This window comes from Mobula birostris, chromosome 17 (genome assembly GCF_030028105.1).
Source record: "Mobula birostris isolate sMobBir1 chromosome 17, sMobBir1.hap1, whole genome shotgun sequence".
Lineage (NCBI taxonomy): Eukaryota > Metazoa > Chordata > Chondrichthyes > Myliobatiformes > Myliobatidae > Mobula > Mobula birostris.
The window spans coordinates 37,742,441-37,769,271 of NC_092386.1; the positions used below are offsets into that span (position 1 = coordinate 37,742,441).

Below are 26,831 nucleotides of genomic sequence, written 5' to 3' on the forward strand. Positions count from 1 at the left end.
TGGAAGTGCAGGAATTCACATTAAAAGGTGAATTAAAAGGTGCTGGGCATGGGTGAAAGATCTCAGGTTAGGGTATTTTTTAGCTTTCTTAAGGGGTACACATTTTTTTATATAGGATATGATGGATAAGCAGGAATAGGGTACTAGGATGGTCAAAGAAGGGAGGACAAAGTGTAGGTTAGGGTATGTGTGTGTGTGAGATTGGGTGAAGGGATTTAGAATGTAAGTCTATTGCACACTCCGGAGCAGAAGGTGGTGGTAATGCACCATTAAGCTGGGTGCCAACCGCCATAAAACAAGACAGAGAAGAAGATGACCACTGAGTGTAGGAATGGAGTAGGGATTCACTTGAAATCAATTCTGCAAACAGCCTTTATATTGTTTGGAAAACTTGAGTAACCATGAAGTATCTAGTGAGTATTTTTTATTACAACACAACACCTACTGTTTAAAAAGTAAACTTCAGAGCAACAGAAAAAAACTTCAATTACAAATGTAGCCCCACCTGGCCACCCTCAGGTTCGCTCGGCTCGCTGTCGTCTAGGAAAACAGCCTCGGCCCCGCCAAACTAGGTAATAGTTTGTGTGGATGCTGTGTGAGGTACCCCACCCCGCCCAAGTAACAGACAATACACCAGATATGATTAAATGACTTACAGTTTATAGATATTACTAGAACTATATAATTAAGAGAGAATAAAATATAAAAGGAAAATAAAAGGCGCCACACTTATCAAAGTTCAATCTCTTCGTGCACAAAACAGTTGGAGCTCAAGGACCTTCTTCTTCACCCTGCGACCCCTCGGACCACCTCGACCGGCCGCCTGGGACCAACGACGGTGGTCGACCAGACGCTCCACACGAGTCCGTCTCCTCTCCTCGCTGAACGCCCTCCTCGAGGTCCGACCCCATTAGCGGACAGCACAGCACCTCGTCCATCCTCTGTCTCGCTCTCCCGCCTTCTGCCCCCAAAACCCCGCGCATACAGTATCTTCAAATACACCAAAACCATAACAACTATCCCAATTGGTTAATAACATATTTCTTATCACACTCTAAACCAAAACAAGCTGCTAGCGCAAACTTTCTCAGCGTTTAACACAACAAAGCTGCACTCCCCAGATTAACATAACAAAGAGGCCATTTTAATTAGCCTCCTCAGTAACATAAAAGTCGAAACCCCCGAACACTCTCCCCCCACCAAATAAAGTCAGGTCCTCATGACTTCTAAATAACTTGCCAACCAGTCCTGCAGACACACAACACACACATACACAGATACACACAGTGACAGTGCTCCCCAAACAGTGGACCCTACGCCCGTCCACGGGCGCTACATAGGCCAACCTATCTGGGAGCTTCTTAACCCTCTGAGACCTCCGTACCCCCTCACCTAAACCCAAAAGGCTCAGACACTACTAGGGATACCTCGGGCCTGCTTGCCAACTCCTCTCTCACTCAGGCCACCACTACAGCTCAGAGCCCCCTGTCCCGTGTCCGGGGCCCTGCTTCTCCTCCTTCCTGATCCTGCCGTAACTCAGACTGCCCACAGCTAGCCCTCCCCACTACACCTGACCCAGTGGGAGAAGGGCCAAAGGTCTCTTCCTCAATCACGGGGAAGTTAGCGAAAGGCAGCATGTACCACATGTGCAGCACATCATCCTTCGAATCCATATCCTTCCTCATTCCTTCGATCGGTAGCTGCTGTTTGAGTTTCTCCAAACTGAAACATTTAGCTGGGGCTACCCCTTCAGCCTCCTGCAGTCGAGACGTCAGCTTCTTCGGGGACTCCTTCAACTCTCGCCACAGCCTCAGCAGTTCTGACTCAGGGTTCCTGGCCATCTCAATCTGGGACGCAGTTACCCCACCAGCTTCTTCCACCCTGACCAGAAAAGCAGCAGTTAAAGAATGTTCAGCCTCCAGTTGTTTCTTCCTGAGGATGTCTTCCAGGTCAACTTTCAGTTTTTCCACTTCATTTAAACTCGCGATAGTCACCTTCAGGTTCCTTTCAAGCGTCCGCCTCCCTTTTCCGAGATCTGTCCTCCATTTCTTCACTTCCTCGGGAGTGTAGTCAAACTCCCCTCCCTGGGCTCTCGGTTTTCTGTTGACCTTAGTCAGAACACTTCCTTGATCTTCCCCAACTTGCAAGTCTTCCAATCTGTTCTGAATGGACGTCTTGAGTTTCTGCTGATCCCTTCGAAGGTGGGTCATTGTTTCTTCTCGCTGGATTAATTCATCAGTACATGACCGCAGTGTGGTGCAAATCCCCTCACTTCCCTGTGTCTCATTCAGATTGACGACCTAGGTTTCCATCCCCCGGTCCACCACCATCTGTCCCAACACCAGGAAGTTCAACTGGTATGTCGGGTCATTTTTCTCACATTGCACCAAACTCCTCCGGCCAAAAACTCCTCCACATTTGACACTTCGCTTCGGTTGCCCGGGCTCAGCCACTCGCCTCGCCTCATAGTCCCCCCAGGCAAATCCAAGCTCTAGGCAGCCATCCACATACGTCAAAACTCCACACACCTTCACTTCCCCCATGGTCTTCCTCATGCCCCGCGGGAAGGATGCAGGGGCTCCGGATATGCCCTTGGGCATCTTCTCGGATCGGAAGAATCCTAGGGAACTAGTAACGGCTATCTTCGGCTCGACAGCTGCACTCCTCGGGATCTGGCAACATTCTCTCCTCAGATCCAGCACATTAAATCACGTTGCATAATCCACACACACGCTGCCTCCATCTTGCACGGCGCCAGGGTCCAGTTACTGTGACCTCTCTCTCACTGAGGTGTCTTCAGCGGTCAACTCCCCTCCCTCGTGGTGGTTCGGAGCATCTATTAAGAGGGTCTCACCCTCAGCTACCTTCCCCAAGCCGTACCACCGCAGGGTCTCGTTTAAATTCGGTACTGGCTCAAGGCTGCTACACACGTCCTCAGAAGTAACTCGACAAGCTGGGTGCCCAGACAATGCCCCCATAAACTCCAGGGTCACTAACTAATCATCGTCTTCTGGATAACTACTGAGACTAGTACCCAAAGTCTCCGGTGCCCTTGCGGTTGTCAAGGATAAATGCTTCAGACACCGGTTGTAAAACGAACTGTACAACAACTTGACCTGCGCCCCGGGGTCAAGGATAGCTTTAGCATCGCTTCCCTCTATCCGTAACAACACCCTGGGGCGTGGTCCCTCTAAGCCTTCAGGAATAGGGTCCTCTCCGTTCAGAAATTCATTGGTACATTGCTGGGAATGTGCTTCCCCAGAGACCCCAAGCCATTACCCCACTGGGCCTCCACTAAGTTTCCCGACCCCTCTCTGATCAGCTGAACAACTGAGGGAGGGGCTGATCCCCTGAAATGATCCCCCTGGCACTACAAGCAATTTAGCCGCCCTCCTAGCCAGAGAAGACACACTGAAAACTTTCCCCCCTCTTTCAAATAACTGACAGCTGTCACTACGGTGTAAGTGAACCTGGCAGCTCTAACACCATCACCAGCCCGCCTACTCAAACTTTCAACCAATCCCTGTCACTCTTCCTCAACCGAGCACTGCCACTCATCTAACAACTGAGAGATCCGCTCCGCCCACATCTCACACGCCTCTGCCCCTCTTGGGGTGGACACTATCCCAAATGCCAGACGGAGCCTGCCAGAGGTAGAACATTTATTCACAGACCCTACCTCCAAATCAGACCACTCTTTCCTCTCTCTCCCAACCGCATGGACAGCCCCGAGTGCCACGTCCAACTCGTCAATGCTAGTCTGAACTCGAACAAAGACCTCACCCACTACGCATACAGCAATCACCAGCAAATAACCCACAGAGACACACATTACAGATTTAAACAGGGCACCCACACAGCATACCAGCAGACTCAATCCCAGACAAAGCCCACACAATGCAGCCCCACCTGGCCACCCTCAGGGTTGCTCAGCTCGCTGTCATCTAGGAAAACAGCCTCGGCCCCGCCAAACTAGGTAATAGTTTGTGTGGCTGCTGTGTGAGGTACCCCACCCCGCCCAAATAACAGACAATACACCAGATGCAATTAAATGATTCACAATTTATACATATTACTGGAACTATATAATTAAGAGAGAATAAAAAAATAAAAGGAAAATAAAAGGCGCCACACTTATCAAAGTTCAATCTCTTCGTGCACAAAACAGTTGGAGCTCAAGGACCTTCTCCTTCACCCAGCGACCCCTCGGACTACCTCGACCGGCCGCCTGGGACCAACAACGGTGGTCGACCAGACGCTCCACACGAGTCCGTCTCCGTCTCCTCGCTGAACACCCTCCTCGGGGTCTGATCCCGTTAGCGAATATCACAGCACCTCGTCCATCCTCTGTCTCGCTCTCCCGCCTTCTCCCTCAAAACCTCGCGCATACAATATCTTCAAATACACCAAAAATGTAACAACTATCCCAATTGGTTAATAACATATTTCTTATCACACTCTAAACAAAAACAAGCTGCTAGCGCAAACTTTCTCAGCGTTTAACACAACAAAGCCGCATTCCCCAGATTAACATAACAAAGAGGCCATTTTAATTAGCCTCCGCAGTAACATAAAAGTCGAAACCCCCTTACACAAAGGTGCCATAAATTGAAGGATCAAAAAAAGACATTCATTCTTATTTGTAACATTTTGAAATTCTGATCTTGCATACTCCTCACTATGTTGGCCCAGCAAATTTGAAAGTCTGGTTCCACCAGAGAAACTAGCAGATTTATTTTATACTGAACTTAAAGAATGCTGTCAAATTATTTCAAATCCAAGCCATCCTCATTGCAGAGCATATCATATTTCAGTGTCAGCAGCAAGAGAGAGGAGGTGGTTTTGTCTTTCGCATTGTTGTACAGAAATGTCTGGTAAGCTCATGATTCTGGTGTACTTCTAGATGATGTTACCTGAATCAGTTTGTCCATGGTCTCTGATGGGTAACATATCTGAAGCAGCTGTTATCACAAGTGTATTTGACTTTTAAATGAGCCCATAATGTTGCACTGTCTTTGAAACTTGCCTGCAATGATAGCAAGGAATCAGTGTATCATCCTGATGCACCCAGCCCAGCCCACGACTCAACATAAGTGCCAAAGCTCAAAGTTAACCTGTTTCATTCTTCATCAAATACAAAGAAGCACACTCCTCAAACACCTGCTGCACAACAGAAATAAGGAGGAGAGTTACCACTGTGCAAGGCTCCACACCCCCATTCCAACAACTTTCTACAGGAGCACCAATGAGAGATTCCTGTCTGGCTGCATTATTGTCTGGTGCAGAAGCTACAAGTCATCGGACGACAAGATCTTACGGAGGGCAGTAAAAACTGCTGAGAGGATCATCCAGGCCTCCCTCCCCCCTATTTGTGACATTTACCGGAAGCATTGCAGAGAAGGGCCAAAAGCATTATTGCAGATCCCTACCCAGACATCCCACCTCTCCCGGAAGTTCCGGAAGTCTCCCGCATATTGATAGTGCTCCCTGATGCCCGCAAATTATATACAATATCCCAGAAATCGATTTTTTTGAGAGCGAGGGATAGAGAGCGCGCGCACCATGGCAGAGTGTTCCAAAAAAAGAAAATATAAAACGTACGTCACCCCAGGCTACAGTAAAGTGTACCCCTGCCTAATAGGGGTCAAAAATAATGACAGTGTTGCTCGCTGCACTGTATGCAACAGTGACTTTTCTATTGCCCATGGTGGGTTAAGACTGTAAAAGACATGTTGAGGTGAGTTTAACGGATGTCATTCGTTCATTAGCATAGCTAACGTTACTTAAACTAGCTGGCTAGCTGCTAAGGAGTTACTCCATTGCAGGCATCCCACCTCTCCCGGAAGTTCCGGGAGTCTCCCGCAAATTAATGGTGCTACCTCCCTGAAACGAGCTTTTGCAGGGTGGGATGTCTGCCTACCACCCGTCCCACAATCACTTTGACTCGCTACCATCAGGAAGAAGGTAAAGAAGCATCAGGACAAGGTCTGCCAGACTGGGTAACAGCTTCTTCCCTCGAGCTGTGAGACTAATAGATAAACTGGCCCCACTGAGCTCTCGTCACTATGGGTACTGGTATTGGTATTTGGTCCTCCACAATAATCCACGCGGCAATTTAAACTGGAGGTGGCAGTGTTTTTTTTTTACGAGGTCGAGTTGCAAGCTTGACATCAACCCGGCACGGATGGAGAGCGCGCACGGGGGCGGTCTGTCACTGGGTCGAGCTCAGGAACCTCTGTTCTCGAGCCTGGCGCTGATCTCACTGCGCCACCAGCCAACCTGGTAGGACAACAAGCTGTTTACTGTTTACCTGTGCTCTGCTTTGCTGCACTGTACATACATTTTGAATTATATTTTATGAGTTTAGTTATAAATCTTCTGGTAAGGTGTTTGCATGTTCAGAAGCAGCAGCCTCTTGTGGGCCAACCAATGCTCTTTTAGTCTTTTTTTTCCCCACAATCGCAGGACATTAAGAGCTTCAGGTACTGCAGGAGTACCTCATCAACGAGCTGCTCGTTGGCAGGGGAACTAGTCTTGGTGTGTATCACAGGAAGCCATCAGAGTCAGCGCATGAGGAAAGTGTGCAGTTTCACTGCGAGTGATTGTTTTGGATGTTTCTCTTGCAATTGCTAGACTGTGTTGGACATTGATGATGTAAAATACTGCAAGTTAATTTCCCTGTTTATTGGTGACCCAGACGGCAGGAGAAGGTGCGTGACCTCAGTTACAGCAAGGATTAGGCCTCAAGCCATGAGTTTGCTTGTTGCAGCATTCCTGGGGAGGAGATGCCGGAGGTGGAGTCAAACAGCGTCCATGCTGGGTTGCGATCTGGCCCCCACCCATAGGTGCTGCCCTCCGGTGCTTGATTGGTAGAATGACAAGCCAGATTGCATGTGTACGTTCATTTGCGGACTGCTGAGAACTGCTTGTTCTTGCTGATAACAACGATGCACTATCAATTTACAGGACATATCACTCAGGGACTTGAGCTATGTACTTTTTTTTAGTGTGATTGGTATGTTTTACTGTTATCTTTTATGTGCTGCTGTATGTTGGCGCGTGGCCAAGTGGTTAAGGCGTTTGTCTAGTGATCTGAAGGTCGCTAGTTCAAGCCCTGGCTGAGGCAGCGTGTTGTGTCCTTGAGCAAGGCACTTAACCACACATTGCTCTGCGGTGACACTGGTGCCAAGCTGCATGGCTCCTAATGCCCTTCCCTTGGACAACATCGGTGGCGTGGAGAGGGGAGACTTGCAGCATGGGCAACTGCCTGTCTTCCATACAACCTTGCCCAGGCCTGTGCCCTGGAAACCTTCCAAGGCGCAAATCCATGGTCTCACGAGACTAACGGATGCCTATTTATGTGCTGTATGGGCCTTGTGCTGTGTATGATTGTTGGTACTGTGTTTTGCACCCTGACCTTGGAGGAACGCTGTTTCACTTGGCGGTATTCACGTACAGTTGAATGATAATTTAATTTAAACTTGAACTTTTAGTATAATATTTTTGGTTTATATGATGTATGTGATGTATGTTGCTTGGGTGCCCCGTGGTCCAGAGGAACGTTGTTTCATTTGTTTATGTATATGTATAGTCAGATGACAAAAAATTTGAAGTTGATGGAAATTACGAGATATTTTGGTAGAAACTATAACATAATTGTGGAACAATATCACTTCAGAGAGCATTAAAACGCAAAATGCACTGATCATGCACAGTATGTGATTAACATCAAAGAAGACACTGGATGATAAAAAAGAACAATTTGCATTGTCACTATGTACACAACTGAAGAAACAGGACAAAACTTACCTTCCAGATGAATGTGGCAGGAAAATTAGCGAATACGCAGCTGGATACTGGGGCATCTGTGTCACATATGTTAGAGCACATATAGAAAGACATAAAGGTGACTGCACTCTAATTACCATAGCACATAGCACAGGTTTTTATCTTGATTATTATCACTGAATTCATTGGAGGGAATGAAGAAAGAAAGATGGCAAAAGGCCAGTCATATGTTTCAATGTGAAATGTATAAGACTTGCTTTTTTACATTAAGTTTTCATAACGTAGAGGAACAGACTTAACACGAGACCGAAACTACCCTCAAATATGGGTGTAATCCCAAATTTGACATTCTTCCACATTACATGTATTTTCCTTGCTATTGTGTCATGACTGGTCATCTAAAGATTTTGCTACCAAGGCCTAAAGCAACAATGATGGTCAAATTCGAATGGTCAGACTTGTGATATTGAAGTAATTAATACATGATTACTTAAGTGCATGGATGAGATGAGCCAAAGGGCTTCTTTCTATGCTGTAGTGCTCTATGAGTACTGTTGAATGAAAAATGCCATATTCCCTGCAACCTACTATTATCGATACTTTGCCACTCAAGAAATGTAAAGTGATACTTGTTGTATTTCTGTTTGCACTTTTTGATGCAGAATGATTTCTCTCTTAAAACTTTTATAATAATCTCACAATATTCTGAGTAAAGTCCCATCTATTCTTTTTTGGGAAGATAGTATGATATATGGGGTAGCATTGGCCAACAACATGAAAACTGACTCTTTCAACATGACTCAGTTAGCTTGCCACTTATAATTTTCATCAAAGCACATCCAAAGTAATAAAAGCAAGAATAAATCAGTAATGATCTGTTGAAGCAGAACCTTGGAGAAATATCTTTGAAAGAACTCATATAGCTCTTAATAACAGTTGATCTTAATTTGTTTTTACCTTCCCACTCCAGTTCATTACCCTGCCCTGAGTATTCAAGCGAATCTGCTTCATCGGGAGTCTCAAGGTCATCTACATTGATGTCAAGATCTTCGGGAGTATCAAGGTTATCATCAGAAAGAACTGAGCCTTCACTTTGGTCAAGTGAAAGGCTGATTTCAGGAGCTATAAGCTTTTTCTTCCCAGGGTGTGTTCCATTGAGATCCAGGGAATTTGGTGGTTCTGTGTAAGATAAAAGAAAATAGTTAGGCTATTTAGATATCTATTTTTGCTAGTTCTCAATTTGCTGCTCTTTTGTATTTTCAGTCACCCCCTTTGCCAACAAATAGCAAACAATTTAATATACACATATAATCACCAATAATAATACATGTCATAAACAATTACTCAGATTAAAGCTTCAAATATTTTCCAAATTTTAATGCAAGTAGATGTCTCACCATCATTTAAAAATTTTTCTCAAGGTTATCCATAAGACCATAAGATAAAGGAGCAGAAGTCGGCCATTCGGCCCATCGAGTCTGCTCCACCATTTTATCATGAGCTGATCCATTCTCCCGTTTAGTCCCACTCCCCCGCCTTCTCACCATAATCTTTGGTGCCCTGGCTACTCAGATACCTATCAATCTCTGCCTTAAATACACCCAATGACGTATCGAGGAGTATGGAACTAATTTATCCAAACTATATTTTATCCAAACTCACAATCCTACTAGTAACATCAACAATTGTTGTTTGCTGACACTAACATAGCAGAAAGATAGAAATTTCAATCTAAGTTTTTTCCCACTACAATCAAAACACTAAAGAATACCGTTGAAAATCTAGCTGCAAATTCCAGCATTTGCAGACTTCTGTCCTTGAACAATGGTTTTTTATTGATCTACAAAGTAGATCTCAGAAAGCCAACATCTATTTTTCATCCTGAGGCCTGAGCATTATCATTAAAAAGTGGAGAATGCAGCCTGAGCAGGCTGTGTAGTGCTATTATTGAACTAAATAGGAGAGATAAATGAGAGAGTCATGCATGATAATGGGCCATAAACAGATAACAAGAGGCGGTGGTTCCAGTAACATCCCCCTTTTTCACCGCAGTGGGGATATTACTGCACAAGTGGTGCAAAAGACTAGGCTGAAATTTTCGCAACCATGGTTAGCCAGAATCATCAAGTGGCTGATTCTTTTCTGCCCACTCCTGAGATTCAACCTGGTAATGCTGAAATCAAGGGGCTTCACAGGGAAGACTTTGCAATGGTTAGAGCCAGTCTTCACACAAAATACGAGTAACCCTATCTCCACAAAATCTTCCACTTAAATCAACCAATATCAGTGGCCCCTCTCGGGTCAATATCCCCCAATGTTGGGTACCTGGTTACAGGCAGTTATTTATTTTACTTGCATGTCTAGAACCAGATGCCTGAAACATTTCTGGTTTGAGCTCTACATGGGAAGAAATCAGTTGGCGGACAGAAGAAATGATTCAGGGATGTGCTCAAAGCCTCCATGAAGAAATGTAACATCTTCATTGACTTCTGCAAATCTCCACTCCGTGACCTCTCAGTGTGGAGAGGAAGCATTCTGGTTGCTAGTGAAGACTGAGTGCATGCACCAAGAGTTTAGTAACTTTACAGAGGGGGAAGCTAAACATTAGTGAGAGTAAAATAGAGGATGGCATAGTGCTGCCAACAAGAGTAAGGGAAAACTGAAAGTAATATCAACCTATTAAGATGAAGACACTATCCCGTGAAAGAGTAGCATCATTGGGGCCCAACATAGCAATCTGTGAATATAGCCAGAGAAAGCAGGTGAGGTACTACATTCTCATGTGTATTCACTATTGACATTAAAAGGACATTATAATTGGCAAATTCTGGGTGAGGAGTGGTAAAATTTAGAACAAATTAGCTGTTTTTTATTAGATGTCAAGATATTAGATAGTAAAATTTCTTAATGGACTTCCAGGCAGATAAACTAATGGCATGTTGAGGTTAGCATTGAAGCATGAGAAGAAAAGACTGTTCTAATCGAAATATACAAATTTGCTCTGGTTGCAGGTAAAATCTCAGATGCATGGAGAACCATATATGTGGTACCATTGTTCATGAAATTCAGCAGGGAAAAGCCATGGGATTACAATCCCATGCATTCACCATCTGTGGAAAGGAAGTTACTGCAAAAAATATTCTGAGCTACTGGAACTATTCTGCACTTAGTAGGCCAGACATTAATCAAAGCAAATCAGTCTGATTTTGTCAGGGGTGATTCCGTTTCACCAATCTGACTGAATTTTTTGGTTGAAAAAAGTGCATCAATGAAGATAGCACAGTTCATGTAGTCTAAATAGACTGTTGCAATGATCGAAAAGGCAAGAGCGCATGTAATACTGGATGGATTGGATCCAAAACTGGCTTTGTAATATGAGGCAATGGGTGATGATCGAGGATTGCTTCTGTGAATGGAAACCTGTGACTAGGAGTGTACACTGAGAACTTGCGCTGGAACCTTTGTTGTGTGCAATATACATGAGTGATTTGGATGCAAATGTAAGGGGTATGATTATCAAGTTTACAAATGATATGAAGATTGGTAATGTCTTTGATGATGTAGAGGGTCATCCCAACAATAGAACAATGCAAATGAATTGGTAGGAAGAAAAGAGGTAATTGCAGATGGAATTTAATCTCAAAAAAGCTGAGATGATGCATATTGGGAAGACTAATATGGTGGACATGGCAGGATCCTATGGAAGTACAAAGCAAAGGTATCTTAGTCCACATCTCCAAGAATTCCTGAAGGTGGCAGCACAGGTAAATTTACCTTTAATAGCCAGGGCACAGAATATAAAAGCAGAGAGATCATGGTACTACTATGTAACGATTGTTTAGGCTGCAGCTCAAAAGTTAAAAGGTAAAATTTTATTATCAAAGTATGCATGCAGAATACAACTCTGAGATTTGTCTTCATCAAATAACTATAAAATACACAAAACCATAGAAGCAGTTGAAAAAAGACATCAATGTCCGCCATATAAAAAGAAAAAGAACTTGCAAACCCAAGGAAGAATGGGCGAGAACACAAAAACATAGAACTGAAAGAGGCCAATATGAACTACAGTCCAATCCATACATCCCAGAATTTCAATAGCATCTCCGAGAGCATCGGGACCCAGAGACGCCTCCGATAGTAGTGACACGGACCAGCAGCCCCTCCGAGGATGGAGTAGGAAGCACGAGATTGCATTAGAGAGGATATATACAAATATATTTATAGGCATAGATAGGCACCTTGACCACATGGTGGAAATAAATGAAATGTAACCACCCTTCTTTGAGCTAGGACAGTCTCCACTCACCTAGTGTACATAACAGTAAACAGTAGAGTGCAAGGTATTGTGAATATTTCTCTCTCCACGCTGGAAGGAGCCACATACATAATACTTGGTTACTAAAGTCAAAGAGGGAGCATAGGAAATGGCAACCTCATCCTGCTCATGGACCACAGTTGTAATTTAAGAAGATTTTAATGAAAAATGATTTCCCTAACAAAGACATCATTAACCAGAATTCTTGGGTTTAGGTTGAGGTCAAGTGTTGAAGAGAATTTGAGGATTTTTTCCCCACCCACCCAGACAGGCATTGAAATCTGGAAGACACAGCTTGAGAGAAGCAGAGGCAAGTACTCTCATAACATTTAGGAAGTTTTTAAATACAGTGCCTGTTAAAAAGTATTCACATTCCCCCCCACCCCCGTAAGTTTTCATGTTTTATTGTTTTGCAACACTGAATCACGGTGGATTTAATTAGTCTTTTTTTTTTGACATTGATCAACAGAAAAATACTTTTGTATCAAAGTGAAAACAGATCCCTACAAAATGATCTGAATTAATTTCAAATATAAAACACAAAGTAATTGATTACCTAAGTATCCACCCCTTTGACATGACACACCAATCATCACAGGTGCAGCCAATTGGTTTTAGAATCACATAATTAGTTAAATTGAGATCAAGGTGTTTTAATTGCTTGTAGTAAAAATACACCTGTATCTGGAAGGTTCAACTACTGGTGAGTCAGCATCCTAGCAAAGATATTAGCATAAAGACAAAAGGACACTCCAAGCAACTCCGTGAAAAAGTTAATGAAAAGCACAAATCAGGAGATGGATACAAGAAGATTTCCAAGTCACTGAATATCCCTTGGAATTTAGTTCAGTCAATCATCAAGGAATGGGAAGAATATGGCACAGCTGTACATCTGCCTAGGCAGGCTGACCTCGAAAACTGTGTGACTGTGCAAGAAGGGAATTAGTGACAGAGGCTTTCAAGAGACCCATAACAACACTGGAGGAGTTACAAGCTTAGACTAAATGCTATGTTTGGCCACACATCATCAAAGATGCACCATCCCAATCGTGAAACATGGTGGTGGCTGCATCATGCTGTGGGGATGCTTCACTGCGGTAAGCCCTGGAAGGCTTGTGAAGATAGAGGCTAAAATGAATACAGCAAAATAGATGGAAAACTTGATACAGTCTGCAAGAGAACTGGGACCTGGAAGAAGATTTATTTTCTAGCAAGACAATGACCCCAAGCATAAAGCCAAAGCTACACAAGAGTGGCTTAAAAACAACAAAGTTAATGTCCTGTAGTGGCCAAGTCAGAGTTCAGTCCTCAATCCAATCGTTGGCTGGATTTGAAAAGGCCTGTTCACTCATGATCCCCATGCAATCTGACAGAGCTTGAGCAAATTTGTAAAGAAGAATGGGGGGGGCAGTGGGGAGGGGGGAGAGAAATGCAAGGTCCAGATGTGCAGACTCAAGTCTGTAATTGCTGCAAAAGGTGAATTCTCCAAATACTGACTTGAAGGGGGTGAGTAATTATGCAATCAATTATTTTGTGTTTAATAATTGTAATAAATTTAGACCACTTTGTAGAAATTTGTTTTCACTTTGACATGAGAGAATTTTTTTTCCCTCTTGATCAGTGTCAAAAAAGCCAAATTAAATCCACTGTGATTCAATGTTATAAAACATGAAAACTTCTAAGGGAGGTGAATACTTTTTATAGGCACTGTAAGCATTTTATGCCACAGATGGCTACAAAAAGAGGCATCGGTATGTATGTACATGACAATCAGCATTTGCCTGGTGGGCCAAAGGGCCTGCGTACATTCTGTGAACCTGTGACACACAGAAGCCCGGCAAAAGGAGCACACCACCTCAAAAACTCCCCACCCACCAGCCCAGACAGACAGGCTCCAGCCTCCATCGGTGAGAGAGTCTGTAGATGACGCATTAGCCTTGGTAGACACTCCAGTATCCACAAAACCAGAGTAAATGCAAGACATCCTCAATCCTGAAGGGACTGACTACAAAGAATTAGCTGGCAAATAGGAAACTCTGGTAGTTATTACATAAGATAGGTTGAACCAACTAGGGCTTTTCTCTTTGAAGCAAAAGAGGATTGGAGTATCGATTGAGTGGATAGCAGGAAACTTTTCCCAGAGTGGAAATGACTAATACCAGGGGGAAGAATTTTAAGGTGATTGGAGGCAAATATAGGGTGTATGTCAGAGTAAGTTCTTGACACAGTGGTGAGTGCATGGATTAACCTGCTGGGGTGGTGGTAGAGGTAGATATATTTGGGGCATTTAAGAAATGCTTAGATAGGCATATGGACATTAGAAACATTAGCAGCTACTGTATGTAGAAGTGAAGTCTTAGATTGATCTTAGAGTAGGCCATAAGATCAGCACAGCATTGTGGGTTGAAGTTTGTGCACTGTGCTGTGGTGTTCTATGTAAGGTGAGTCCTTTGTGGACAGCACCACTGATCTGTGTCTTTCCTCATGTCAAAATCCCTATAACCACACCCCTCTTCATTAACATAAAGATGTGCACGCGCACACACACACACCTTAATATACAGTTAAGCTCTCTCAATGACAATCTATGAAATTTACAACAGGCTTGGGCCAGCTGGTGGCGCAATGATATCGGCGCTGGACCCAGGAGCGGAGGTTCCCGGGTTCGAAACCAGTCTGGTCCGCTCCCAAGTACGCTTTCCATCCGTGTCGGGTTGTGTTGAGATCGCAACTCGACTTCGTAAAATCAAGGGAAAAATACTGCGAAAATGCCTGTGTGAGGAGTGGCGCGCCACACAGTCTCTATCTCGCTCTGCGCCTTGTAAAAGCCATGAAAAAACGGATGCATGCACGCACACGCACAGACTCGCATGCACGCCAAAAAAAAAGAAATTTACAACAGGCCACCAAGAACCTTGACACTTGTATTGCAAAGGTGTTGCGAATATTGTTAGCTCCACTCTGGAACTAGCCAGATACATAATAGTTGATTACTCAGGTCGACTTTGCAGCACAGGAAATTGCATTCTTATTTTTCTTATAGACTGCAGTTGTAACTTGAGATTTCAATGACAACAGCCTTATTAACCAAGTACAATTATCTCACACCTTGTTCCTTACTCAGCTTCTTGTGGAATAATTGCTTCCTGAACAGACTGGTTGGAAGTGGAACTGTCCCAAAAACATTTCTCACACTATTCTCTCATTCTCTTCCAGCATCTCAAAGACCTGTCCACTCAATTTTTTTCTAGACATGCTATATTCCAAGAGGAATGCCTAACAGAACCTTGCCTTAAAGTAAATTTATGCATCAACCTTTAAGACAACAAAATAGCCTTTAGCAATTGCAATACTATTCACTGCAGACCTTTGCAGAAACACTGAATAATTAAAATAAAAGAACTGGTTAGGAAACACAAATTAATAACTAACTTGCAAGTAAAGGATGACCTTCTTAATAATTATGGCGAGAATCTCTTTGATGCTGCACAGAAATTAGACATGAGGTTAAGACTGGGTGTTATCTGGCACCTTTGGTGTGGTCACTAGCTCTGCAGGCCTCTGCGTGTGCATACAGCATTGGGCGTTTGGGTTTCTTGAGCACCTATATTTATTAATTGTTGTGTTAACCAGAGTTGTTAAGCCCTTGTGTTTTCTGTTTAATCTTTTCAAGTTTACTGTGACTGGCACCGGTTTTTCCGCTTCCTACGATTAATTAATTCGGACTCTCGATTAGCGCTGCTCGGGAGTCCTTGTGCGTCTAGAGTGATTTGTCTTACGGTGTTGCTTGGTCATGCCACCGATACTCTGTTAGTATTCCTATGCATGACCTTGTTTCCTTCTCCACATGGGAGTCTGTCATATTCCTCTGCACCCGGGTTGAGTCACTGCCATCGTATTTTGGAATGGGCAACGTATCAATATTTCGTACTGGCAGTCATTTACCATCCAGACACACAATTCAAAACATATTATGCGGATGCTACTTGGATGTCTGGGGTGCATGAGGATTCAAAAATACAGATACTAAGTAATTAAGGTTCCTAACAATTTTTCTTTTTTAAACAGAAGTATCATTCTATATGTTCACCCCTAGCCTAAAGTACCCGCAATGCCATATTCAGCTTTGCTGATGACACCACTGTCGTGGGCCGAATCAAAGATGGTGATGAATCAGCATACTGGATGGAGATTGAAAATTTGGCTGAGTGGTGTCATAACAACAACCTCTCACTCAATGTCAGCAAGACCAAGAAACTGATTATAGGCTTCAGGAGAAGAAAACCAGAGGTCCATGAGCCGGTTCTCGTTGGAGGAACAGAGGTGGAGAGGGTAAACAACTTTAAATTCTTGGGTGTTACTATTTAAAGAACCTGTCCTGGATCTAGCAATTGCAAAGAAAGCACAGCAGCGCCTCTACTTCCTAAAGAGCCTGCGGAGATTCGGCATAACATCTAAAACTTTGCCAAACTTCTATAGATATGTAGTGAAGAGTATATTGACCACTGCATCATGGCCTGGTTTGGTAAGCACCAATGTCTTTGAGTGGAAAAGCCTACAGGAATTAATGGATTTGGCACAGTACATCATGGATAAAGCCCTCCCAACCATTGAGCATATCTACTTAAAATACTATCATAGGAAAGCAACATCCATCATCAGACATCCCCACCGCCCAGGTCATGCTCCCTTCTCGCTGCTGCCATCACGGAGAAAGTACAAGAGCCTCAGGACTCGCACCACCATGTTCAAGAACAATCACTACCCTTCAACAATCAGGCTCTTGAACCAAATCATCCATCCACTGGGGACATTTATTAGGTGTGTTGTGTACGCAGAGCCCTTAGTATTATTAAGAATCCCACCCATCCACCCAGCATCCTCTTTGACTTTCTACCATCAGGCAGGAGACTAATACACATAAAAACAAGAACGGACAGGATGGGAAACAGATTCTTCCCCAGACCATTAGGCTTCTGAACTCCCTGCCGCATTGTATTTGAAGTGTCACTGGATTTTATCCTTGCCTTCATAAGTTACTGTGTGTTATGTGCACTACTGTGCTTGATACACTGGTTCGGAGAAACGTTGCCTCGTTTCTACATACATTATAAATGTTCATTATATACATAACTGTATCAATGACAATAAACTTTACTTAACCTGAAAGGGTATAACTACACTCACTTGCCCCATCATTGAAATGTTCCTACAACCAATGATTTCACTTTAAGGACTCTTTATCTCATTATTTTACATACTTGTTATTTATTGCTATTTATTTATATTTGCATAGTTTAACTTCTGCACACCGGTTGATCTTTCATTGATCCTGTTATAGTTAATATTCTATGGAGTTGCTGAGTATGCCCACAAGAAAATGAATTTCAGTGTTGTATATGGTGACATATATGCACTTTGTTAGTAAAATTTACTTTGAATAATACTAAATTCTACAGCCCAAATCTGAGCTCAGTATTTCATCCCTAAGTAGTTCTGGTTTATTCTCCTCCTTTATAATCATTAAAATCTTTCTCCTTGACCCAACTTTGGTCATGTTGTCTAACTTCTCGTGTACCTCAATGTTACATTGTCTATGAAAGGCCATATGAAACACCTTGGGATGTATTACTTAACTAACTACAGGCATAATTGTACTTGCTATCTCATACAACAAAGAAGGCATTAACTTCCAGTAGGATGCTATGTCAACCAAAGGTGTTATTGTCTTTTTTAAAAAAAAAACATTTTTTACAATTGAAAGACCCTGCTGGAGATTATTAACTTAAAGTATTGTAGATCTACCCCATCATCAATTTGCTTGTTGGTGTAGAACCTGAAGGAGTTGGGAGTTGGACTTGGTGCAAACTGTGATGCTGCCCACAACAGAGAAGCAGAAGTATGCAGACTAGCAGTGAGTGATCATCTTAGTTGTTTTTCTTGTGATCACAAGACCCTGCTTGTCACTGTCAATGTGGAATGTTGCTAGTCCAATTCATTGGTTTATTGACAAATGGCGGGGAACTGTGTGGCCTCAGTTATAGTGAGGACAGGGCCTCAAGCCGCAGTGTTGCCTGCTTGCAGCCGCCCAGGGGGAGGCATTAGAGTTGGGCATTCCTCCCAAGTGCTGGAAGTGGGTGGCGCATTGTTCATGCTGGAGTTGGGGCTATACCCAGTGTTTGCTCAGCAGAAGTCAAGCTGTGTTCAACTGCAGACTGCTGCAACATTCATGGACTTAGGGACTCAAACTATTTTTTTATGACTGTATTTTACTGTTATCTTGTATGTGTTTGTTATTTTATGTATACTATATGTGCCTTGTGCTGTGTTTGACTGTTGGAACTGTGTTTTGCATCTTGGCCCTGGAGTAACACTGTTTTGTTTGGCTGTATTCATGTATGGCTGAAAGACAGTTAAATTTGAACTTGACAATATTACTGAACAAAATTTCACAAATAGTGTAAATACATATTTACAGATCATGAACATAAATAACAAGTGGTTTAGTTTCATGCCACTGTTATTTGGCATTACTTAGAAAATTAAGATATCAAATAGCCCAATAACTTCACATAAATTTGTCCCTTTATAATTTTGTACTCTTGTATAATTTATGTTTTTCTCATTGTTTCTAATGTTATGATAACTACTGCAATAAGTTCTTCATTGCACCTCTGCAGAGGCATATTTGTGCATATAATAATACATTCAACTCTGACTTTAAATATCAAATTCTAGTGATTCCAGGTTCCAAATATAGACCACATAAGCAGTGAAACAAGGTCAGAAGGAACTGGAAGAAAATAAGTGATTCATTCTATGTAAGTAATTTGTTATTTTATGCCCGGCAGTGTGTGTGGCTTGGAGGTCTTGAAGATGTGTTTTGGTTCCTGCAAAATGATGAGTCATATTTACTGTGCCATTGATTCTCAGCACATAATTTAGCAGGTTATTTATGGAAATGAATTAATCAGACTGTTCCTACCAGGTCTGCTTTCTTCTGCTAAGGGACTTAGCCCACCCTCATCAAAGGGGATGTCCATTCCCACATCCTCTGTCACTGATCTGTAAAAGACAAACACACCATCAAAGTAACTGTGAAAATTAATGCAGTGTTGATGTGTACATATCATTGACAAGTTAACATTCTTTTCAAGTTTGAATTTCAGAAATACTAAAAAGAAAATCTTTGACATGTTGCACATTAATAATTTCAGAATGTTTCAAATGCATTACAAATTGTTCTGTATTGTAGGAACCATATTAACCATGTTGTAACCTGCATAATCCCAAGCTGGGCATCAAAGTAGCACAGCAGTTGGCATGAGGCAATCACAGCTCAGGGTGACGGAGTTTGGAGTTTGTACGTCCCCATAAGCATATGGGTTTCCTTGGGGTGCTCGGATTTCCTTTCATAGTCCAAAGATGCACCAGTTAGTAGGTTAATTGGTCACTGTAAATTTCCTGTGATTAGGCTAGGGTTAAATTGCTGTGTTGCTGTTGGCACAGCTTGAAGAGCCAGAAGGGCCTATTCTGCACCGTAAGTCTAAATAAAATTTAAAAAAATAAAACCATCAACATGGCAACAATTAAATGTGTTTATTCAGTGCTGATTGTTCATTGTTAAACTATTAATACTCAATGGTTAAACGTTGGATGGAACACAGAGACAACACTTCTGTTCTTCAAAATATTGGACCAGATCATCCAATCTGACATTTGCCTGTCATTTACTTTTCACCTACGGCCTTGTGTTCAGTGGACCAATTATCAATACATAGGAAAAGTCAATGACAAGCAATTATGCTCATGATCATGTAACAATTGATTTTACAGATGATTAACATGCCAGACTTTGCTGTCATTTCTTGCTCCTGCCCATTTTTGGGATGGGGAGGGCCTCTTTTCAGCCCTCCCGCTTCAATTTGCCTACAGTCACAGCAGGTTAACAGCATATGCCATTTCATTGGCTCTTTATTCAATTGTGGAACATCTGGACAATGAAGATGCACACATCATAATGCTCTTCATTGACTATAGCTCAGCATTCAACATCATCATCCTCTCAAAATAATCACTAAGGTCCAAGACCTAGGCCTTGATTCCTCCTTGTGCAACTGGATCCTTGATTTTCTCACTTACAGACCCTAGTCAGTATGGAATGGCAACACCATCTCTTCCACAATCACTATCAACAAGGCTGTGTGCTTAACCCCCTGTTCTACTCGCTTTATAGCTATGAATGTGAGACAGCTCCAATTCTATATTTGGTGATAACACCACTGTTGTTCACTGAGGCAAAGATGGTGGCTAATCAGCATATTGGAGATTGAAAATCTTGTTGAATGTCAGCAAAACCAAAGAGCTGATTATTGACTACAGGAGGAAGCAACTGGAGGTTCATGAGCCAGTCCTCATTAGGGGATCGGAGGTGGAGAGGGCCAGTAGTTTTAAATTTCTTGACGCTATTATATCAGAGGATCTGTCCTGGGACCAGCATGTACTGTAAGTTCCATCACAAAGCAGGCACAGAAAGCAGGCTTCTTTCTTAGAAGTTTGTTCAAAATCAGCATCTCACATAAAAGTTTGACACACTTTGATAGATGCATGGTGGATAACATCAAGGACCTCACCATCCAGGCCATGTTCTCCCTTTGTTGCTGCCATCAGCAAAGAGGTACAATAGCCTTAGGTTCCACACAACCATGTTCAGGAACAATTATTACCCTTCAACAATCAGGCTCAAGAAACGGCATGAATAACTTCACTTAACTCTGAAGTTATTCCGCAATCTATAGACTCACTTTCAAGGACTCTACTGCTCATGTTCTCAGTACTTACCTATGTTATCTGCAGAGTTTGTCTTTTGCCTATTGTTTGGCAGTCTTTGCATGTATTTTTACCAGAGCAACACCCCAATATTATAGTACTAAACAATGACTCTGAGATTAAAGTGCTATCATTTGAACCCCTACAGAACTACTAAAATCAAACTTAATAGAAAGGCAGACCACATTACCCAGTAATCTCTTACAGAGATTTCAATTCCCACGATATTTCTGAGAATTGTAATCTTTTGTAATTAACAAAATGAATTCCCAGATCTAATTAGAATGAGTGATTGATAAAACATTACATTAGTAATTGAAGACATTTGTTGTGCTGAGTTTATGTAGGTCATGTTAATTTACAGATTGGCTTGTTAAATTAAAGTTATGACTATGCTTTAGCATTACATTTTATTAACTTCCCTTCAGGATCTATTTTTCTTCATGATTTTAACCTACCAATGAAACACAAGAATCTAGCTCTCTTGTTTTTAAAGCTACTGAGGCTGACTTTGCAACAAAATTTGGCTTTGGAAGTCAAAAGAAAGGGAACTGGAAGCTTTTGTAACTGACATGGAGACGGATATCTTTATTTAAAGAATGTTGCCACTGCCGGCAGGTTTAAGATGAATGTACAAAATAGAATTATCCAATGCAATGATTTAACTAGTCCTTACTGCTTTTATTTAAAAATGAAAATAATTTTAATGCATAATTTCTATTTCTAGTCTGGACATAGAAAAGAATATTTAAAAAATATATAATGAAAATGAAGAAAAGACCAAAGAAAAAGTAAAATACAAACCCAAATAAATGATGAAAGAATTCAGTAGCAACTGTAAATGCTGGAAAAAAAAACTCAGAAATGAGATTCAGTCAATGTTTTAGGTTTGACCATTTGGTAGACCTGAGGAAGGGAGAAATAAGTTAGTCTATGTAGCCCGGGTGGTGCAAAGGAAATTACTCTGACTGATTGAAAATACTGTATATGGCAGGTAAGGAAGAGGTTCAGCTATTATGGCTGTGTCAGTTTTATTGTGTAGGTTCAGCCACACTGGAACATGTCTGGCAGGTATGGTTTTATTGTACATAGAAGATATAATTAGCCACCATTCAACAAGCTTGTTAATAATATTATCTCACCAAAGCCAAATCCATTCAGCAAGTATAAAGGAATTGCTAAGATGGGAACAATGCACAAAATGCTGGAGAAACTTAGCAAGTCAGATCGCATCAATGGAAGGAAATGGACAGTCAATACTTCAGGTCACGACCCATCCCCAGGTCAGTTAGCATATATGGGAGTAAACTGACAGTTGCTGCTTTGGGTCAAGACCCTTCCACAGTCTCAAAGAAGGGTCTCCACCTGAAATATTGACTGTCCATTTCCCTCCTTAGATGCTGCTTGAACTGCTGAATTCCTCCAGTATTTTATGTGTTGCTCCAGATTTCCAGCATCTGCAGTCTCTCCTGTGTCTCTGTTTTACTGCTTAGATGGGCATCTTGGGCAGATGGGCCAGCTGTGCTGAAATGCCTCTGTTTAGTGCTCTAGAACTCTTCTACCATGCAAAGAAAGAGAGCTGGCTTGGCACACAAGCTAACGTTCATGGAGTAGGAGTCTTTTCTTTAAATAACGTTGGAAATCCATGAAATTGGACAATTTTCTAATTCTACAGAGAAAAATTACTAGAGATATCTGTAAAAATGAATTTTGAGGCTGCAAATCTTTTGCTAGGATCTTATAACTTTTCAGTTACATTTGGAGAGCAAAGTACGAGCTTCTGCTAGAAAGGGCTGCTGAAAGTAGCTAAGAACTGTCTATGTACAAACATTTGTGGAATAAGTTTCAAAGACTAAGCATCATTAACATTATCTATCCCATCATTTGCTTCTTCCTTGCCTCTTCCATATTTTCATCATCCTTTTCTTTATAACACAGGAAGAAATTCCCTTTGTGAAATCCAACTTTACTGCCGCAAAGATTCAACTCCTCAAGAGAAGAATAGTTTGGTAATAACAGATTGCAAAAGACTAACAATATCTCGATGCAATCTGAGAGCCTTGAAATCATTTTAGCAAATGTGACTTTTGCCTTGCAGAAAAATCTCTGAAGTGCTCACTTCTTAATACTGCCCACTGTAGAGTAGCATGGTTACCAGTGAAAATGGTAGAGGCAAGGAACTATGGGAAATCTAGCATCGAAATTAGCCCAAACATCACATGCATGTTATGGATTTGGTTTGGATAAAGACTAACATCTAATAGGGAATTTTTCAAAATATGTGTTTTTTTGGAAGGGGAATATCATTCCACTTTTTTTCAGTTGATATCACAAATATCTGAATTGAAGTGAAATTTACAACAGTATTCAGACCTTTTAGTTTTTCAGGTTTTAGTATTATTCTCAATTTTTTGACCTTTAAAAAGATTTACTAAATACTTTGGAAATTTTACAAAGAGTTCATCTTGAATGTTGCTGAATAGAATTATTTTCTTCATAATTACTTGCCAATAAAATCACTTGTTTTTAACTGTTCCTCAGGAAATCAATCATGATAAACTTAGCCACTGAACTAGAGTTACTTCAATAATAGCTGTCAGGGCACTGTAGTCATCTCAAAAGCTACAGAAGGAGTTCTAAGAGACAGTGGTATCAAAGGGGCCAAGCTGCCTTCAGGCTGTACCAGTAATACAGATCTAAAACCCTAATACTGCTTTTAATTTTGCAAGCATCGGAACATTGTATGGTACACCAATGACGTGGTTAGGAATCACACCATTTATGAAAAGTGCACAAATACTTTTTTTATGATTTTCCATCTGTTTTAAATGTAAAGAAACAGATTATAGTGCTGGCACAGTCAGGCAGAGCCACCAATGATGAAGACTTGTTCTTCAATTCAAATTCAGGTTAATAGAAACATAGAAAATAGGTGCAGGAGTAGGCCATTCAGCCCTTCGAGCCTGCACCACCATTCAGTATGATCATGGGTGATCATCCAACTCAGAACCCTGTACCAGCCTTCCCCCCCCATACCCCCTGATCCCTTTAACCACAAGGGCCATATCTAACTCCCTCATATCTAATTTTCCCTTAATAGAAGGGAGAATTAGAAAGTTAATAGATATCAATGCTACTTGATCAATGTTTTATTTTTAATCTTACTATGGAGATTTACATATAGATAACAGTAATATATGACACACAGCCTGATATTAAGAACCAGACATAACTGTGATAGTTTCTAATTATACATTTATGAGACATTTTTTCAAAAGGAGTCTTTCTAAATTCACAGATCTGTGCATTCCATAGCTAATTCGAAGGACTTGATTATTCCTTCACTACAAATGCATTTGATCATCTTAAGTGGTGAAAATTTATTATTAGGCAACAGGCACAATCAGTTAAGATTTTACTTCTGCTATCAATGAACAAGTATTGAAAGAATGAATTTTACAAAAATTATAAAAAATATCTGAATTAAACATAAAAGTGAAGATTAAGGTACCTTTTTAAAACTAGGAAATATATCTGAAAATTATCAAGGCAGCATCATTCATTTCACAAATAAAAACAGCCAAACATGCAATTCTTTACAAATGAACTTGTAGCAGTTTTGTAAATAATCCTACATGTGAGCATGTAAAAATCTATTGCAATAGGTGGTGAGACATAAATTAACATATGGCCATATAGCCTAAAGAATACTTAGATGTGTTCCCACACTCGAGTGGAACTGATTTCATCATTTTGGTGGAGAGCATTCTGACTGGTTGTCTCGGAGCATGGTATGGAGGCTGCACAACCACGTGATTGCAAGGAGAGGCTGCAGAGAGCTGTAACGTCAGCCAGCTCCATCACAGGCACAACCCTCTCCACCATCAAGGACACAGCATCCATCACTAAGGACCCTTACTAACCCAGACATACCCACTTCTTGCTTGGTGGGGGAGAAGGTACAGGAGATTGAAGACCCACACTCAACAATTTACGAACAGCTTCTTCCTTTATGCCATCAGATTTATGAATGCTCCATGAACATAACCTCCACATTCTTATGATTTGTACTATTATTTTACTATATATTTAATTTAATGTCTTTACAATGCTGTCACAAAACAACAAACTTCACACATATATGATCATGATAATAAACCTGAATATCACATGATTGTATTTCTGATTGATGGTATGTCCGCAGTGGAAATGTTTTGATGCTTTAATTCACTGGTCATACTAATACTACAAAGACCCAGCAACTGATGGGCATTATGGAACACATAGTCAACAAGCAGTAAATGAAAACATCCTAACACTTTATTACAAAAATGAGACCTAGAAAGTAAATAAATGTAAAATATGAAATAAATAAATTGGCCTCATCCATCTCAGTAATAATCTATGCTTTTTTTATTTGATTAAAAGCTATTTTAGTATTTAAAATACACATATCTAACATTTACAGATTAAAAGCTTTGGGAATGCTATTTGGCATGTGTACATATATAGCTATGATTTATCCTTATTCATAGTTTTAATTGAAAGCTATTTTAATCATCTTTTTCAAAGAGGAGTTCAAACATCTTTTAAAACAGCAAGTATTGTTAAACAGAGCCAATAAAACAAACAGTGAATTTTTTTCAAGCTTTGCACAGACATTGCGGTGTACTTAGTATATTTTTTATCTAATTTAACATTACTACTTAATAAAATATTTAAAATATAGGTTTCAGTATTTTTCAATATTCCTATTTCTGGATCCAATACTTCTGCATTTTGTTCTCTGCCATAGAATCATCACCCTCACATTCATTTTCTCCCTTTAGCTCTCAGAGTCTTGTACAGCATTCACAACCAGAATTTAAGTCTAACACTGCAGCAAGGTGGAGACTAGTTATCACACTTACGACTGTAACAGGAGATTAGAATCATATTCATGATTTTAATATTCACTCAAGATATAAATAGAAAAAATATCTAAGTACCTCAGCCTATTTTAATCCTTAACAAAATCATAAGAATTAACTAGTTTCCATTAATTTGTTAAGCCTTTCCTTCCTAATTCCTGAAATCAGTTCCTATCATTTCACCAACCACTGAATAGCGGAAATCTAACAAACAACTGTACCCATACAGGAATTTTGACTTCATTAGCCTACTCTGCACATTTTACAAATGAAGCAGCAGTCCCACCAGCACAAAGTAACTGAAGAGATAAGGGGAACTGACATCCATTTGAAGAATTCATACTCACCTGACCTCTCGCGACTGGTCTCACAGTTCAAAGTAAATGTTATTATCAAAGTACATACATATCACCATATACAACCCTGAGATTCATTTTCTTGTGGGTGTACTCAATAAACCTATAGAATAGTAAGTATAACAGAATCAATGAAATCACCTAACTTAGGTGTTCAACTAGAGTGCAGAAGATAACAAACTGTGCAACTGCAAAAGTAAATAAATAACGAGAATACGAGATATACTTGAAAGTGAGTCCATTGGTTGTAGGAGTATTTCAAAGATAGGGCAAGTGAAGTTGAATGAAAGAAGTAAATTTATTTATTGATTTTTCTTTACTAAATTGATTATTTTCATATTGTTTATTAACTATTGGCAGTTTAATATGTTCTAAATAAATAATCTTATCTTCTCAATTATTTTAAAATAACTTGATTTTCCCATTCCTTTCCAAATGTCTCTGATCATCAAAGACACTTGGAAACAATGAAAAAGTATTCCATTATTACAAGGTCTTAAGGATATTCAGAAGTAATAATATAGGGACAGATCAGAGATCAACCATGAGCTATGGACTGGGTCCAATCCAATATATCCCAATAATATTAATGCAAATCATTTTTTTAAGTTTACCTAATCACATTTTCTA

General features: G+C 41.0%; 1 protein-coding gene and 1 long non-coding RNA gene across 6 annotated transcripts in view; both read right to left on the bottom strand.

Annotated features, from left to right (window-relative positions):
• Positions 1-26,831, bottom strand: part of LOC140211620 (protein prune homolog 2-like) — a 329,851-nt gene that overhangs the window by 49,984 nt on the left and 253,036 nt on the right. For 4 of the 5 annotated variants that reach the window (XM_072281551.1, XM_072281550.1, XM_072281553.1 and 1 more), the window contains 2 exons: positions 19,092-19,171; positions 8,746-8,967 (listed from right to left, as the gene is read on the bottom strand). In XM_072281551.1, the coding sequence (XP_072137652.1) occupies positions 8,746-8,967; positions 19,092-19,171 (302 nt within the window). Of the gene's footprint in view, positions 1-8,745; positions 8,968-19,091; positions 19,172-26,831 lie in introns of those variants that run through there. The other variant, XR_011889534.1, reaches the window with a different exon arrangement.
• On the bottom strand, positions 3,541-7,841 carry LOC140211622 (uncharacterized). The gene is made up of 3 exons (XR_011889536.1): positions 7,810-7,841; positions 4,914-5,026; positions 3,541-4,395 (listed from the first exon to the last, which is right to left on the bottom strand). It is a non-coding gene; the product is annotated as an uncharacterized lncRNA (long non-coding RNA).